The sequence below is a fragment of the Pleurodeles waltl genome, chromosome 6 (assembly GCF_031143425.1).
Source record: "Pleurodeles waltl isolate 20211129_DDA chromosome 6, aPleWal1.hap1.20221129, whole genome shotgun sequence".
Taxonomy (NCBI): Eukaryota; Metazoa; Chordata; class Amphibia; order Caudata; family Salamandridae; genus Pleurodeles; species Pleurodeles waltl.
The window spans coordinates 1,206,171,378-1,206,186,377 of record NC_090445.1 but is presented as its reverse complement, the minus strand read 5'-3'; the positions used below and the strand labels follow the sequence as shown (position 1 = coordinate 1,206,186,377).

General features: G+C 45.0%; 1 protein-coding gene across 1 annotated transcript in view; it reads right to left on the bottom strand.

Moving 5' to 3' along the window:
• The window catches only part of SIRT1 (sirtuin 1), a 496,870-nt gene that overhangs the window by 300,628 nt on the left and 181,242 nt on the right, over nucleotides 1–15,000 (bottom strand). Inside the window, exon 5 of the mRNA XM_069240513.1 lies at nucleotides 6,612–6,759. Within this exon, the coding sequence (XP_069096614.1) occupies nucleotides 6,612–6,759 (148 nt within the window). The remainder of the gene's footprint in view (nucleotides 1–6,611; nucleotides 6,760–15,000) is intronic.

Below are 15,000 nucleotides of genomic sequence, written 5' to 3'. Positions count from 1 at the left end.
CTCTCTCTCTGTGTGGCTCACTCACTCTCTCTCTGTGTGGCTCACTCACTCTCTGTGTGGCTCCACTCACTCTCTGTGTGGCTCACATCACTCTCTGTGTGGCTCACTCACTCTCTGTGTGGCTCACTCACTCTCTGTGTGGCTCACTCACTCTCTGTGTGGCTCACTCACTCTCTCTGTGTGGCTCACTCACTCTCTCTCTGTGTGGCTCACTCACTCTCTCTCTGTGTGGCTCACTCACTCTCTCTCTGTGTGGCTCACTCACTCTCTCTCTGTGTGGCTCACTCACTCTCTCTGTGTGGCTCACTCACTCTCTCTGTGTGGCTCACTGTAGGAAGTTGGTTCTGTATGCACTATTTCAAAGTAAGGAACAGTATGCACAGAGTACAAGGGTTCCCCTTAGAGGTAAGATAGTGGCAAAAAGATAATTCTAATGCTCTATTTTGTGGTAGTGTGGTCAAGCAGTAGGCTTATCAGAGGAGTACTGTTAAGCATTTGTTGTACACACACAGGCAATAAATGAGGAACACACACTCAAAGACAATTCCAGGCCAATACGTTTTTGTATAGAAAAATATATTTTTTTAGTTTATTTTAAGAACCACAGGTTCAAGATTTACAAGTAATACTTCAAATGAAAGGTATTTCATGGAGGAACTTTAGGAACTTTGAATTAGCAAAATATATACAGTTTTCACACAAATGGCAAATAGCTATTTTAAAACTGGACACTGCAATTTTCAACAGTTCCTGGGGGAGGTAAGTGTTTGTTAGTTTTTGCAGGTAAGTAAACCACCTACGGGGTTCAAGTTTAGGTCCAAGGTAGCCCAACGTTGGGGGTTCAGAGCAACCCCAAAGTTACCACACCAGCAGCTCAGGGCCGGTCAGGTGCAGAGGTCAAAGTGGTGCCCAAAACGCATAGGCTTCAATGGAGAAGGGGGTGCCCCGGTTCCAGTCTGCTAGCAGGTAAGTACCCGCGTCTTCGGAGGGCAGACCAGGGGGGTTTTGTAGGGCTCGGGGGGGGGGGGGGTATGGGGGACACAAGTCCACACAAACAGTACACCCTCAGCAGCACGGGGCAGCCGGGTGCAGTGTGCAAACAAGCGTCGGGTTCGCAATAGAAATAAATGGGAGACCAAGGGGTCTCTTCAGCGAGGCAGGCATACAAAGGGGAGGGGGGGGCCTCCTCAGGGTAGCCACCACCTGGGCAAGGGAGAGGGCCACCTGGGGTTCGCTCCTGCACTGGAGGTCGGATCCTTCAGGTCCTGCGGATGTAGAGTCTTTACCAGGTGTTGGGTCTTTGAAGAAGGCAGTTGCGGTCAGGGGGAGCCTCGGGATTCCCTCTGCGGGCGTCGCTGTGGGGGCTCAGGGGGGTCAACTCTGGCTACTCACGGTCTCGTAGTCGCCGGGGAGTCCTCCCTGTGGTGTTTGTTCTCCACAAGCCGAGCGGGGGCGTCGGGTGCAGAGTGCAAAGTCTCACACTTCCGGCGGGAAACGTGTGTGGTTTCAAAGTTGCTTCTTTGTTGCAAAGTTGCAGTCTTTGTGGAACAGAGCCGCTGTCCTCGGGAGTTCTTGGTCCTTCTAGATGCAGGGTAGTCCTCTGAGGCTTCAGAGGTTGCTGGACCCGGGGAACGCGTCGCTGGAGAAGTGGGGAGACAGGCCGGTAGAGCTGGGGCCAAAGCAGTTGGTGTCTCCGTCTTCTCTGCAGGTTTTCAGTTCAGCAGCATTCTTCTTAGGTTGCAGGAATCGGAGTTCCTAGGTTCTGGGGAGACCCTAAATACTGAATTTAGGGGTGTGTTTAGGTCTGGGGGGTTAGTAGCCAATGGCTACTAGCCCTGAGGGTGGCTACACCCTCTTTGTGCCTCCTCCCTGAGGGGAGGGGGGCACATTCCTATCCCTATTGGGGGAATCCTCCATCTGCAAGATGGAGGATTTCTAAAAGTCAGTCACCTCAGCTCAGGATGCCTTAGGGGCTGTCCTGACATGCCAGTGACTCCTCCTTGTTTTTCTCATTATCTCCTCCGGCCTTGCCGCCAAAAGTGGGGCCGTGGCCGGAGGGGGCGGGCAACTCCACTAGCTGGAGTGCCCTGGGGTGCTGTAACAAAGGGGGCGAGCCTTTGAGGCTCACCACCAGGTGTTACAGTTCCTGCAGGGGGAGGTGATAAGCATCTCCACCCAGTACAGGCTTTGTTACTAGCCACAGAGTGACAAAGGCACTCTCCCCATGTGGCCAGCAACATGTCTGGTGTGTGGCAGGCTGCTAAAACCAGTCAGCCTACACGGGTAGTCGGTTAAGGTTTCAGGGGGCACCTCTAAGATGCCCTCTGGGGTGTATGTTACAATAAAATGTACACTGGCATCAGTGTGCATTTATTGTGCTGAGAAGTTTGATACCAAACTTCACAGTTTTCAGTGTAGCCATTATGGTGCTGTGGAGTTCGTGCATGACAGACTCCCAGACCATATACTCATATGGCTACACTGCACTTACAATGTCTAAGGTTTTGTTTAGACACTGTAGGGGCATAGTGATCATGCCCTTATGCCCTCACCTATGGTATAGTGCACCCTGCCTTAGGGCCTGCTAGAGGGGTGACTTACCTATACCTGTAGGCAGTGTGAGGTTGGCATGGCACCCTGATGGGAGTGCCATGTGGACTTAGTCGTTTTATCCCCACTAGCACACACAAGCTGGCAAGCAGTGTGTCTGTGCTGAGTGAGGGGTCCCCAGGGTGGCATACGATATGCTGCAGCCCTTAAGAGACCTTCCTTGGCATCAGGGCCCTTGGTACCAGGGGTACCAGTTACAAGGGACTTACCTGGATGCCAGGGTGTGCCAATTGTGAAAACAAAATTACAGTTTAGGGAAAGAACACTGGTGCTGGGGCCTGATTAGCAGGCCTCAGCACACTTTCAAATCATAACTTCGCATCAGCAAAGGCAAGAAGTCAGGGGGTAACCATGCCAAGGAGGCATTTCCTTACAGTCACTCACACTCTCTCTCTGTGGCTCACTCACTCTATAGGGGGACACTAATAAGGAGACATGAGCCTGGCCCCTCCAGGCCTTGGCACCCATCCCCACACCAAATCCCTTGCATGATCACCCAGAGGGCATCTCAGATATGATAGATCCGAATGATCTCATGCACTCCAGATCAGCCGAGTTGACCCCCTGCCCCTAAAGTCTTTAAATATGTGGCTGACCGCATTTGAAACACCTTCACAAAAAGGTGCACGACTGTTTGCGAGCTGAATGCCTGCACCCTTCTCTGGCACTTAAGGTGGCTAGCTTAGCATGGCTTTCTTTCTGGCAAAGTAGATCCGCAACTCTAAGAAGGGTATGGAAAGGTCCTGGCAGGACAAACGTTTGGACGTGTTAGGCCCTCTAACTAAAAATCAGACATGACTGAAGTAGCCAAGACTTCAGGGACATCAGTATCTCCAGATTCTCTTTCAGGATGGGAAAAGCATGCCATAATTTTTTCTTGGGAATGTGAACAATGCAGTTACAACAGAGAGGCAGTGCTTACTCTTGATAAAGGTAGATTCCCAAACTGGGAGAAACCCCACAGAAGCATGACCGGTGGCCATGGGGAGTTTGTTTGGAGCGCCATTCATAACCTAATTGGGGAAATTTGTTTTAACATTCAACTCCATTGACAAGGCCCAAGCCTCAATTAAGAAAAAAATTTATCCCCAAATTTTTGTCTGGGGTTGGTCATGATAGGGTGTGCTCGACCCGCTGCTTTTACACCCAGGCCCCTCCCAGAGGTCAAGGTTATCACAATAGGCAGTGGCAAGACTAGTCCAGGCAAGGGGAATTCTCCCTGTCACAGAGAGGCACTGAGGGGTTGAGGCCAGTCGCAAGGAAATCAATCAGGTGAGAGAATGTCTCTTCCCAACAACAGGTGGGAGATTGACCAACTTTGCTCTGCCACAACTGGGAAAGGTTAACCTCGGACTTGTGGGTCCTACAACCATAATACTCTGTGGACAGGGATTCTACAGAGTTTTATGGTTCACCAGAATAACACTGCCACTCACGCCCTCTATGTTTTTCTGAGTCCCAATACGTCCTCGTAGTCCAAGAAGTGGGGGCATTGTTACACCAAGGAGGTCTTCTCTCCAACCCAGGGGTTTTTCAAGCAACATTTTTGTACTAGAGAAGCAGGATGGAGGTCAACACCTGGGGCTCAACCTCCAAGAGTTCAATGGGTGGTTAGTTTATTGCCATTTCAAGATGGAAGGAATCAATTTCCGGCACAACCTGTTGCAACCAGTGAACTGGATGGTCCACCTCGACTTCAAGGACACATACTTAAAAGATGGTCATCTTTGCGCCTCATCGCAGGTTTCTGCAGTTCCTGTGTCGCAGGTAGGTACTCAAGTTCTAGATTCTGCCTTTCAGGCTTTCCTCCGTGCCGTGGTGTTTCACCAAGGTGCAAAACTGTCATGAAGCCCCTCTGAGCTCAGGGTTTCCACATGAGTTACTTAGATGATTTTCTCCTAATGAACCAGTGCCTGGCCCTGCTGCAAGAGCAGCTACAGGCGGCAATCCATTTACTGGAAAGCTTGGGATTTGTCAAACGACCAAAAAGTCCCAGCTGACCACGTCCAAACAGATGATCTTCTTGGGTTTTGTCATTAATTCCACAGACGTTACCCTGAACCTCCCCTTGCAGAAAATTTCAAAGATCTGAAGAGAATTAAAACGTAGATCATCTAGTCAATTCATGTCTCTGAGCCAAGTGGCTCAGGTGGTAGGACTCCTATTGTCCTCCACTGAGGTGATCTTCCCAGGCCCCCTATACTACAGGATCCTTCGGAGACTCAAAACCTTCCATCTCTGCAGAGGCCTTCAATACTAAGCAAGTTCCTCTGATGGAGAAGGTTCAGGAAGAGATGCAGTGGTGGCTCACCCATATGGATTCATGGAAAAGCAGTGCCATTTTCAGTTCCGATCCAGATAGTCAGATGCCATCAAATTATGGTGTGGGGCGAGGGGTTTGCTTGTTGTGGGGACTCCTTCACAGGAGAAAAATGGTCCAAGGCAGAGCAACAACTCCACATCAACTGCCTGAAATTAATAGCAGGTTGCTTTGCGGTCAAATGTTGGAACAAGGAGGAGGTCAACTGCTGCATTCTCCTTAACATGGGCAATAGATCCAATATATCAACTATCTGTAAGACCTCAGGTCGAAACTTCTGGCAGAATTGACCAAAGAGTTTTGGAGGTTTTGCCTAGATCAATTACAGCGGAGTACCTTCCAGCCTGTGGCAATTGGATCCACAAGTGTTTCACCAGATCAGCAACGGGTGGGCTCGGTTCATAATGGATCTCTTTGCATCTCGCCTATATGACCAGGTTCATCACTTCTTCAGTTGGAAAGTGTATCCGCTGGGGATGGATGCCTTCTTAAAGGATTGGTCAGGTAAGAAAGGGGTGGTGGAAGACACCTTCCCTTCCTTTGTGAAGATCAGGAGATTGTCCACTCAGGTGAAGTAGCAGCAGGCAAGAGTAATCCTTATCACTATGTTGGAAGTCGCAAGTTTGGTTTCAAATTCTTCTGGAATTTTCCTGGGATTATCCAAACTGTCTACCCCACACTCAAGATCTCCTTCAAGATCCTCTAGGGAATTTTATATTCTATCATTGGTAATGGAAAGTTTCAATTCTGTTAGGGACAGAGAAGCAAGTATTATTCCTGTCCATGGTGTCGTGGGATAATGCCCCACCCGAATGTGAATATATTAAGTTCTCTATGTTTCAGTATCAGAAGAAGGGTTCTTCGTATCCACTGTTTGATTTGTCATTTAATGAGTTGGAACTTGCTGCTGTTCGACACAACTCTTTTCTACAACCAAATGATCAGGTTGAAGTCGGGTATTATAATCTAGGTTATGTAATTATTTGAAGTCTTCATGTATTAGGATTTCTATCTCAATGTGTGTTTTGTATTTCAGGTTTGGACATTAATAAAGGGGAATCGGACACTTACAAGGCTGCATGTCGCAGGAATGAAAGAGGAGAAGTCAGTAAGAGTGGCTCTTTATAATGGACTAAAGAAACTGATTGGTTCCAACTTTATAGTTCTTTCCTGTGGGTTGAAGGGAATGGTAGTTTTATAATTTTTCATGTTAAAGTCTGCTGGAGATAAATGAAGGATGAAAAGTTAATCATAATCCTCACCTCCATGTCCTTAATAGAATTAAAACTTTCCGTTATGAACGCTAGGAAATTTTACAGTTACTTTACCTATGGCACTGATAAACAAGTCTCTTCTGTTTGTAAGTGGTAAGGTCATTTTTTCCTCAGAGATAGACATGGGTGACTGCACATATTTTTAAACTTCTTTGTTTTTTGTATATTTTTCTAGTAAGTCATGCAGTGCTTAGGATTGGAAGAAAGAAACTAAAAGCATCACTACAAATGTTATTTTATTAAATGGCTCACAAACATTAGGAACAACAATATTGGATGACAGGGTCAGCAGAATCTGATTAAGCAATTCAGTATGGATGGATCTAAAGGCAACATTTCTTTTATAGCGGTCAGGTCTGTAGATTGTGCCTTATATAAAAATGAAACCTGAAAATGCATGTACTTACCATGACATTGGATTACTCTTTGGATTCCTGCAACTTGTTCCAATGTATCAATATTCTGGGTGTAGTTCCTAAGTAGTTTTCCATCCTTATCCAACATGGCTATGAACTTGTGACATAGCGATGGTTGGAACTGGCCAGGATATATCTCCTAAACAATCCATCCGAAAAATAAATTACCGAGTTAAACCTTCTTAACCAAATAGTAAGGTTACACAAAAAAAATCTCATCTATAACCTAAATCTATAGTCATGCTTCATAGTTCTGCCAATTAAAAGTACACATTGAGTAAGTGATTGGAAACTTCCACCACATTAGCAATTTCCATTTATTCCTAGATTTCACATTGGACAAGAAAAAAAATACTCTTGAAATTACAAATGAGCACTGAAAATAATGGTAAAACTTCCACAAAGCAATTCTTAAAATCAACCAGGCAAAACATTGTATACTCTCTCCATTTACTGTAGGGCATTTATTAAGCGTTCCATGCTGCAGACTAGCTTTCTCAAAAACCAAGAGGATGGGGTGCAAGGAGGTTGTAAAACTGAGGCAGACCAGAAGGTGAAGTGTAGACTTAGGTGTGTCTATGCCAAAGCTCAATGTAAACATACATTCCAAGAAGGTGAAGTTCTTTCAAGAAGGTGAAGCCTTGTTAGGGGGCAGTATTTGTCAAATTGACTGATAAAAAACAATAGATTCAGGGGATTTCAAGTACATTCCTTAGGACACTCTCCAACAAAACCTGAACAACTTTGCAATTTTGTATATGAAGACCTAGCATAAATGACCAGTTAGAGACTTCTACGCTAAAATGAGAACACGCAATCGGACCACTATACTTGTAGGAGTAGTTTTTACAGCTTGAAGAATTTTCAGAATTCACATGCAGTGCATCAATCCACTATTTTGTCATTGGGTCTGGAATTGCCAGTAGTTACTTTCTTTTGGTTCCTGTGTTGTGTGAACCATTTATTGTCCTGCCCACCTCTGTGACGTCCTCCAGAGAAGCTCCTCTGTGTGGATGCCATCTTCAGATTATTTTTTACCCTTGCTAACATTTGTCTTTTTTGTGGCTTCAAAGTCCCTGTATACCTTCCCTATACCTTGTGTTCAGCAGCCTCCTCGTTTTTGGAGAAGTCTCTGACTTGGTTGCATGTGAATTCAGAAAATTCTTAAAGCAGCGCAACTACTCTGCACAGGTAAGTAACTATTTACTTTGGCAAGGTGAATCTCTTCTAGATTCCCATTCCTTGCATTGACAATGCAACAGTTTTGTCCGGAGGGGGGGGTCAGCGGAATGAGGTTTGATTGACATTCAAGTGTGAGATGACTTTTGGCAAAAATGTTGTGTTTGACCTCATTACCACTTTGTCCTGGTGTATGTGCAAGTAGGTTTTTTGTGCTGAGTGCTGGCAACTAAGTAACTCTCTGTAAGGACGCAATGGCATTCACGAAGGCGGCTTTGAGAGGTAGACATTTGAATACTGCTGAGTGTTAGTGCAAACATGGGACTGCCTGGGTGATGTTGGTGCTAGGTTTAGGTCCCACAGAGGTTTGGGCATCAAACAATGTGGCCAGCGTACTTGTACTGATTACTGGAGTATTAAGATAACTTCTCTTTATGACACCTCTAGTGTAGGTCACCATGGCAGAAGCACACAAAGCCTTATCTAACAAACAAGTGACATATTTGACCACTGTAGTGTCTACTGTTTTGCACAGATGTATGAATCTGTTCCATTTCCCATGTAGCACCTTCTTTTGCTAGGTCTTCTGGCCTCTTTTAGGACTTCCATTGTGCTCTGTAGGAGCCCAATGTGGCTAAACATCAAAACCCTAGAAACTATGCTAAACTAGCGTAGTGCCAGTTTTGGGTGGTATACCTGTTCCCTTTGTATTGTTAACGAGACCTGATGAAGTGGCAGTTTTATTGCCCCACGCCATCTCCACCACATTATAAAACCATGCCTGTCTGGTGCACTGAGGGGTAATGAGGATTAAAGTCATGAACACTTGATTTCATCTTCTTAACACCAGTGGCATCAGTTTAACTGGGGAAAAAAGCACAAGTACATTTCCTTTACCAGTCTAAGGACAGGACATTACCCCACTAGTTCTGGTGGTGGTGGTGGTGGTGGGTTGGGGGGGTAGGGGGGGGCATAGAGTTCAAAGTTACATTGGGAAGAGACCAGGCGATTTCATAAACGCTCCATTGCAGCAGCCTGTGACACCATGCTCTCACAGCTTAGGAACTTCACTACAGACAACGCCACCATTCTCAGCTTCCATACCCCTTTAATTTCTCCCCTCTGAGATTCCAGAGGTACTAGTGACTTTTTCACCCACACCCAAAGATGACCCCTACACTTTCTCATGTCCACCTCTTTCCCCACCCCGGAAGACCAAACAACCTGGCGACTATCACACCCCCTACCCACCTTTGCCCTGGCAATCCATACTTGCCCATGTCTTAGATCCACTACCTAGTCACAACCCATTGCTACTGTCTGAGTCACTTGACCCCACCTGTTATTTCTCCCAGCCCCGAACCTCTCCCTAGTGACATTTTATCTCCCATACCCCACTAGCGGTTTCTCGTATCCCCCTTAACTTGATTTATTTTAACTAAACTGGATCCTCAAGCTACCCATAACCCATTAGGGCATTGGTTCACAACCTATGTTGTCACAATTATCTACATTTAGCTTGAACAGTGTTAAAAAGATTAACTGTACATGAATATTGAACTTATATTGATGTATTACAGTCTGTTTTCCTTATTTCTTTTCCTTATTACTTTTCCTAACCTCATGACTGCCTCATTTTTTATTCATGTGAAAGGTACAGAAGTGTTTGAGTCACGGGATCGAGTGACTCCTCTTCGGTTCCATTGCGCATGGGCATCGACTCCATTGTTAGATTGTTTTCACGCAGAGGGTAAAGGAAGGAGTGAGAGAGTATACAGGTAGAGTAAAAGATATCCTGCTACTATTAATGTATATACATATGTACAAATGTTTGTAACTTAAACAACTACAGGCTCCCAGGGAGGTGGGTGGATGCATGTGAATATGCAGCTGAACATGCCACAAACAGATGTACACTGGGTAAGTGACATTTTCCGCTCGATAGCATGTGCAGCTGCAGATACACATGCTGTGCATAGACTACAAAGCAGTTTGTCCTCCCATAAATGAGCGGTGGTCAGCCTGTAGGAGTTTAAGTTGTTCGTAATAATGTTAGTACCGCTTGGCCTACTGTGGCTTGTTGTCATGATAAAACGTCAACACAGTAGTGTTTAAGTGAATGTATGTGGTATTGACCAAGTGGCTGATTTACATATTTCAGCCATTGGTATATTCCCTAAAAAAGCCATTGTAGCACCTTTCTTCCTTGTAGGATGTGCTTTAGGAGTAACTAAGAGTTGTCTTTTGGCTTTAATGTAGCATGTTTGGATGCATCTTACAATTCATCTTGCTAACCCTTGTTTTGATATGGGATTGCCTGTATGAGATTTTTGGAAGGCTACAAATAGTTGTTTAGTCTTTCTGAATGGTTTAGTTCTGTCTATATAGTACATTATAGCTCTTTTGATGTATAATGTATGTAGAGCTCTTTCTGCTACAGAATCTGGCTGTGGGAAGAAGACTGGTAGTTCCAATGTTTGATTTATATGAAATGGTGAAACGACCTTTGGAAGAAATTTTGGGTTTGTTCTTAGTACAACTTTATGCTTGTGTACTTGGAAGAATGGTTCTTCAAGAGTAAGGCTTGGATTTCACTTCCACTTCGTGAAGTAGTTGCCACTAGGAAGGCAACCTTCCATGTTAAGTATAGCATTTGGCAGGAGTGCATGGGTTCAAACAGTGGTCCCATAAGTCGTGTAAGCACTTTATTTAAATTCCAAGAGGGGACTGGAGGTGTCCTGGGTGGAATGATGTGTTTTAAACCTACCATGAAAGCTTTAATGACAGGAACTTTAAATAAGGAGTTGTGCTGTATATTTTGTAAGTATGCTGAAATTGCAGTAAGATGAATTTTTATGGAAGAGAATGCTAAATTCGATTTTTGTAAATGAATAAATAGCAGACGATGTCTTGTATTGATGCTGTAAGAGGGTCAATATGTTTAGATTGACAGTAATATACAAATCATGTCCATTTGTTTGCATAGCACTGTATAGTAGTGGGTTTTCTTGCTTGTTTAATAACTTCCATACATTCTGATGGGAGTTTTAAATATCCAAACTCTATGACCTAAGGAGCCAATTTGTTAGATTGAGTGTCTTGGGATTTGGGTGTCTGATTTGGCCTTTGTTTCATCTCAACAGATCTGGTCTGTCTAGGAGTTTAGAGTGTGGTACTACTGACAGGTCTAATAATGTATACCACTGTTGACGTGCCCATGTTGGTGCTATTAGTATCATCTCGAGTGAAGTTTGACGCAACTTGTTGACTAGAAATGGAATGAGTGGGAGAGGGGGAAAAGCGTAAGCAAATATCCCTGACCATTTGATCCATAGAGCATTGCCCTTGGATAGGGGGTGTGTGTGTCTGGATGCCAAGTTTTGGCATTTTGTATTTTCGCTTGTGGCGAACAGATCTATGTTTGGCGTTCCCCATTGTTGGAAGTATTTTTGAAGTACTGGAGGATGAATCTCCCATTCGTGTGTTTGTTGGTGATTTCTGCTGAGGATATCCCCACAAATTGATGGTCTATCCCTGGAATGTATTGTGCTAACAGGTGAATTTTGTTGTGGATTGCCCATTTCCAAATTTTCTGGGCTAGAAAGGAGAGTTGGGATGAATGTGTCCGAAGAGGTTGAAAAGCTTTGAGTGCTAGGAAGACAACTAACAACTCCAAATGATTTATATGTAGCTGTGTGTTTGGCATCCCATTGCCCTTGAATGTTGATTGTTTAGGTGAGCTCCCCAATCTATCATTGATGCATCTGTTGTAATTATGGTCTGAGGCACAGGGTCTTGAAATGGCCGCCCTTTGCTTAGATTTATGGAATTCCACCACTGAAGGAACATGCATGTTTGGCGGTCTATGTACACTAGATCTTGAAGTTGACTGTGTGCCTGTGACCATTGCTGTGCAAGGCACTGTTGTAAAGGCCGCATGTTTAGTCTTGCGTGTGTAACAATTGCAATACATGATGCCATCATCCCTAAAATTTTCATGACAAATTTGACAGTGTATCGTTGATTTGTTTGTATTTGTGTGATTACATTTTGGAAAGCTTGTATCCTTTGTGTATTTGGACATGCTGGCGCTTGCTGAGTATTTAGTATTGCACCCAAATACTGTTGTATTTGTGCCGGTTGTAGATGTGATTTTTGGTAGGTTATCGAGAACACTAGTGTGAGCAAGGTTTGTATTACATAATGCATATGATTTTGGCATTGCGTATGACTGATTTTATTAGCCAATCGTCTAGATATGTTAAGACATGTATGTGTTGTCTTTTTAGGTAGGCTGTAACTACCGCTAGGCACTTTGTGAATACACTTGGAGCTGTTATTCCAAAGGGCAACACTTTGAAACGATAGTGCTTTCCTTAAATGACAAACAGGAGATATTTTCTGTGTGCAGGATGGATGGGTATATGAAAATACGCATCTTTGAGGTCTAATCGTGTCATGAAATTGTGTTTTTGGAGTAGCAGGATAACATCCTGTACAGTTACCATGTAAAAATGGTCTGACAAGATGCAAAGATTGAGGTTCTTGAGATCTAATATTGGCCTCAGGGTGCCATCTTTTTGGGGAATTAGGAAATATAGTGAGTAAACTCCTGTCCTTATTTGAGATTGTGGTACCAATTCTATTGCTTGTTTGAGTAGTAGAGATTAGACCTCTTCTTGTAATAGACTGATGTGTTCTGTGGATAGTTTGTGTGACCTAGGCGGCATATTTGGAGGAGTGTGTATCAATTCTAGGCAATAGCCATTGCGGATAATTGATAGTACCCAATTGTCTGTGGTAATGTTTTGCCAATTTGTGTGGAACTGTTGTAATCTCCACTCCCCCCCCCCACCACAGGAGAGGCGTGGAGTGGAAGGAAATGGGATAAGTGACTGTTTAGGGTGCTGTGGAGGTCGCTTAGAAGTTTGACATTTCCCTCTATTTCTGGGGTACTGTCCCCTATATGTATATGCCCCTAAAACCACCTTGTTGGCTTTGTGGATGGTAGGTTTGTTTTGCCTGTGATGTGGATGTCTGTTGTCTGAACCCACCTCGAAACAGAGGTTTCCGAAAGGATCCCCTGTATGGTGTTGAGTATAGTGCGCCCATTGCTTCTGCTGTGTCTGAATCCTTTCTTAATTTTTCTATGGCTGTGTCAACTCCTGGCCCAAAAAGATGTTTATCGAATGGCATATTTAACCCAGCCTGTTATATTTCTGGTTTTAATCCAGAATATCGGAGCCATGCATGCCTGCGTATTGTGACTGCAGTATTGACACTTTTAGCAGCGGTGTCTGCTGCATCTAGGGCAGATCGAATTTGATTGTTACTAATGGCTTGCCCTTCTTTCACTACTTGTTGTGCCCTCTTTTGGTGTTCTTTGGGGAGATGTTGGATTATGTCTTGCATCCCATCCCAATGGGCTCTGTCATAGCGAGTTAACAGAGCTTGTGAATTGGCTATCCTCCACTGATTTGCTGCCTGGGATGCAACTCGTTTTCCTGCAGCATCGAATTTCCTGCTCTACTTATCAGGTAGGGGTGCATCGCCTGATGACTGTTTGCTCTTTTTCTGGGAGCGCTAATGACCACAGAATCTGGAGGTACCTGATGGGTAATGTAATCAGGATCAGAGGGTGGAGGTTTATATTTTTTCTCTATCCTGTGTGTTGTTATATATGCCTTAACAGGTTCACTAAATATCTGATATGCATGTTTTAACATGCCTGGGAGCATGGGAAGGCATTGATATTTAGAGTGTGTGGAGGATAAGGTGCTAAACATGAAATCTTCTATGGGTTCTGTATGCATGGTGACCCCATGGTATGCTGCAGTCCTAGCTGTAACTTGATTGTAGACAGTACTATCCTCAGGTGGTGAAGGTTTAGAGGGATAGCTGTCTGGGTCATTACTAGGAATGGGATCTGGATCAAAGGTCCCATGGATCCACATTGTCCTGTTGAGTCAAAAGAGTGGGTGGGTGGGTGGCTGACTGCACTGGTGTAGGACTAGTAGGAGGAGAGGTAGGTTTGGAGAGTGAGGAGGAGAATGAGGAGAAGACTGAGGAGGTGGTGGTTTCTCCTTCTGCTTTTGCACTTTTGCTGGAGGCTGCATAGTGTCAAATTCCTCCTGAAAGGCTAGCTTTCTTTTTGGTTTCAGAGGAGGTGCTGTCTGAATTCTGCTTGTTTCCTTATGGATGTGGATCCTGGACTGCCTTTTATCCATAACTTCAAGTATTGGTTGTACTTGATACTCCTCTTCAGAGGCCTTGTGGCTTTCTTTAAGTCTCTTTGAAAGTAGATGTTCCTCTGTGTATGCTGGCCTTTTGGCTCCGAAGCAGGCTCACAAATTTCTTCCTGTTGATCTGGCAAAGATTGCAAACCAGATGCTGGTCTGCATACGGTATTTCGCGTGGCACCGAGGACAGAACCGGAATGAAGTCAGATACAGGAGGCTTCCACGCGGTCGGCCCGGGTTGGGCACGCGCGCCCCGAAGGGACAGTAAAGTTGTTTTCTCCGACGGTACCGCAGTGTCGATAGAAGATATAAACCCGGTCGATACAATACCGACGTAAAGTTTGTTTTTCAAAGTTTTCCAAATCAAAATTTTGGAGCGAGAGGAAACATGTCCGAACCAGACAGCAGAAGGAAAACAATGTAGTCGATGCCCATGCACAATGGAACCGAGAAGGAGCCACTCGATCCCATGAATCGAAAACACTTCTTTGAATAAAAACCAACTTGTAACACTCCGAGCCCAACACTAGATTGCAAAATAATGCACAGCATGCGTATCTGCAGCTACACATGCCATCGAAAATAGAGAGATATACCTATAGATATCTATATATCTATACCTATAGATATATCTCCGTCTCCCCGTCCGTCTATCCGTCTCCCCGTCCGTCTATCCGTCTCCCCGTCCGTCTATCCGTCTCCCCGTCCGTCTATCCGTCTCCCCGTCCGTCTATCCGTCTCCCCGTCCGTCTATCCGTCTCCCCGTCCGTCTATCCGTCTCCCCGTCCGTCTATCCATCTATCCGTCTCCCCGTCCGTCTATCCATCTATCCGTCTCCCCGTCCGTCTATCCATCTATCCGTCTCCCCGTCCGTCTCCCCGTCTATCCGTCTCCCCATCCGTCTCCCCGTCTATCCGTCTCCCCATCCGTCTCCCCGTCTATCCGTCTCCCCGTCCGTCTAT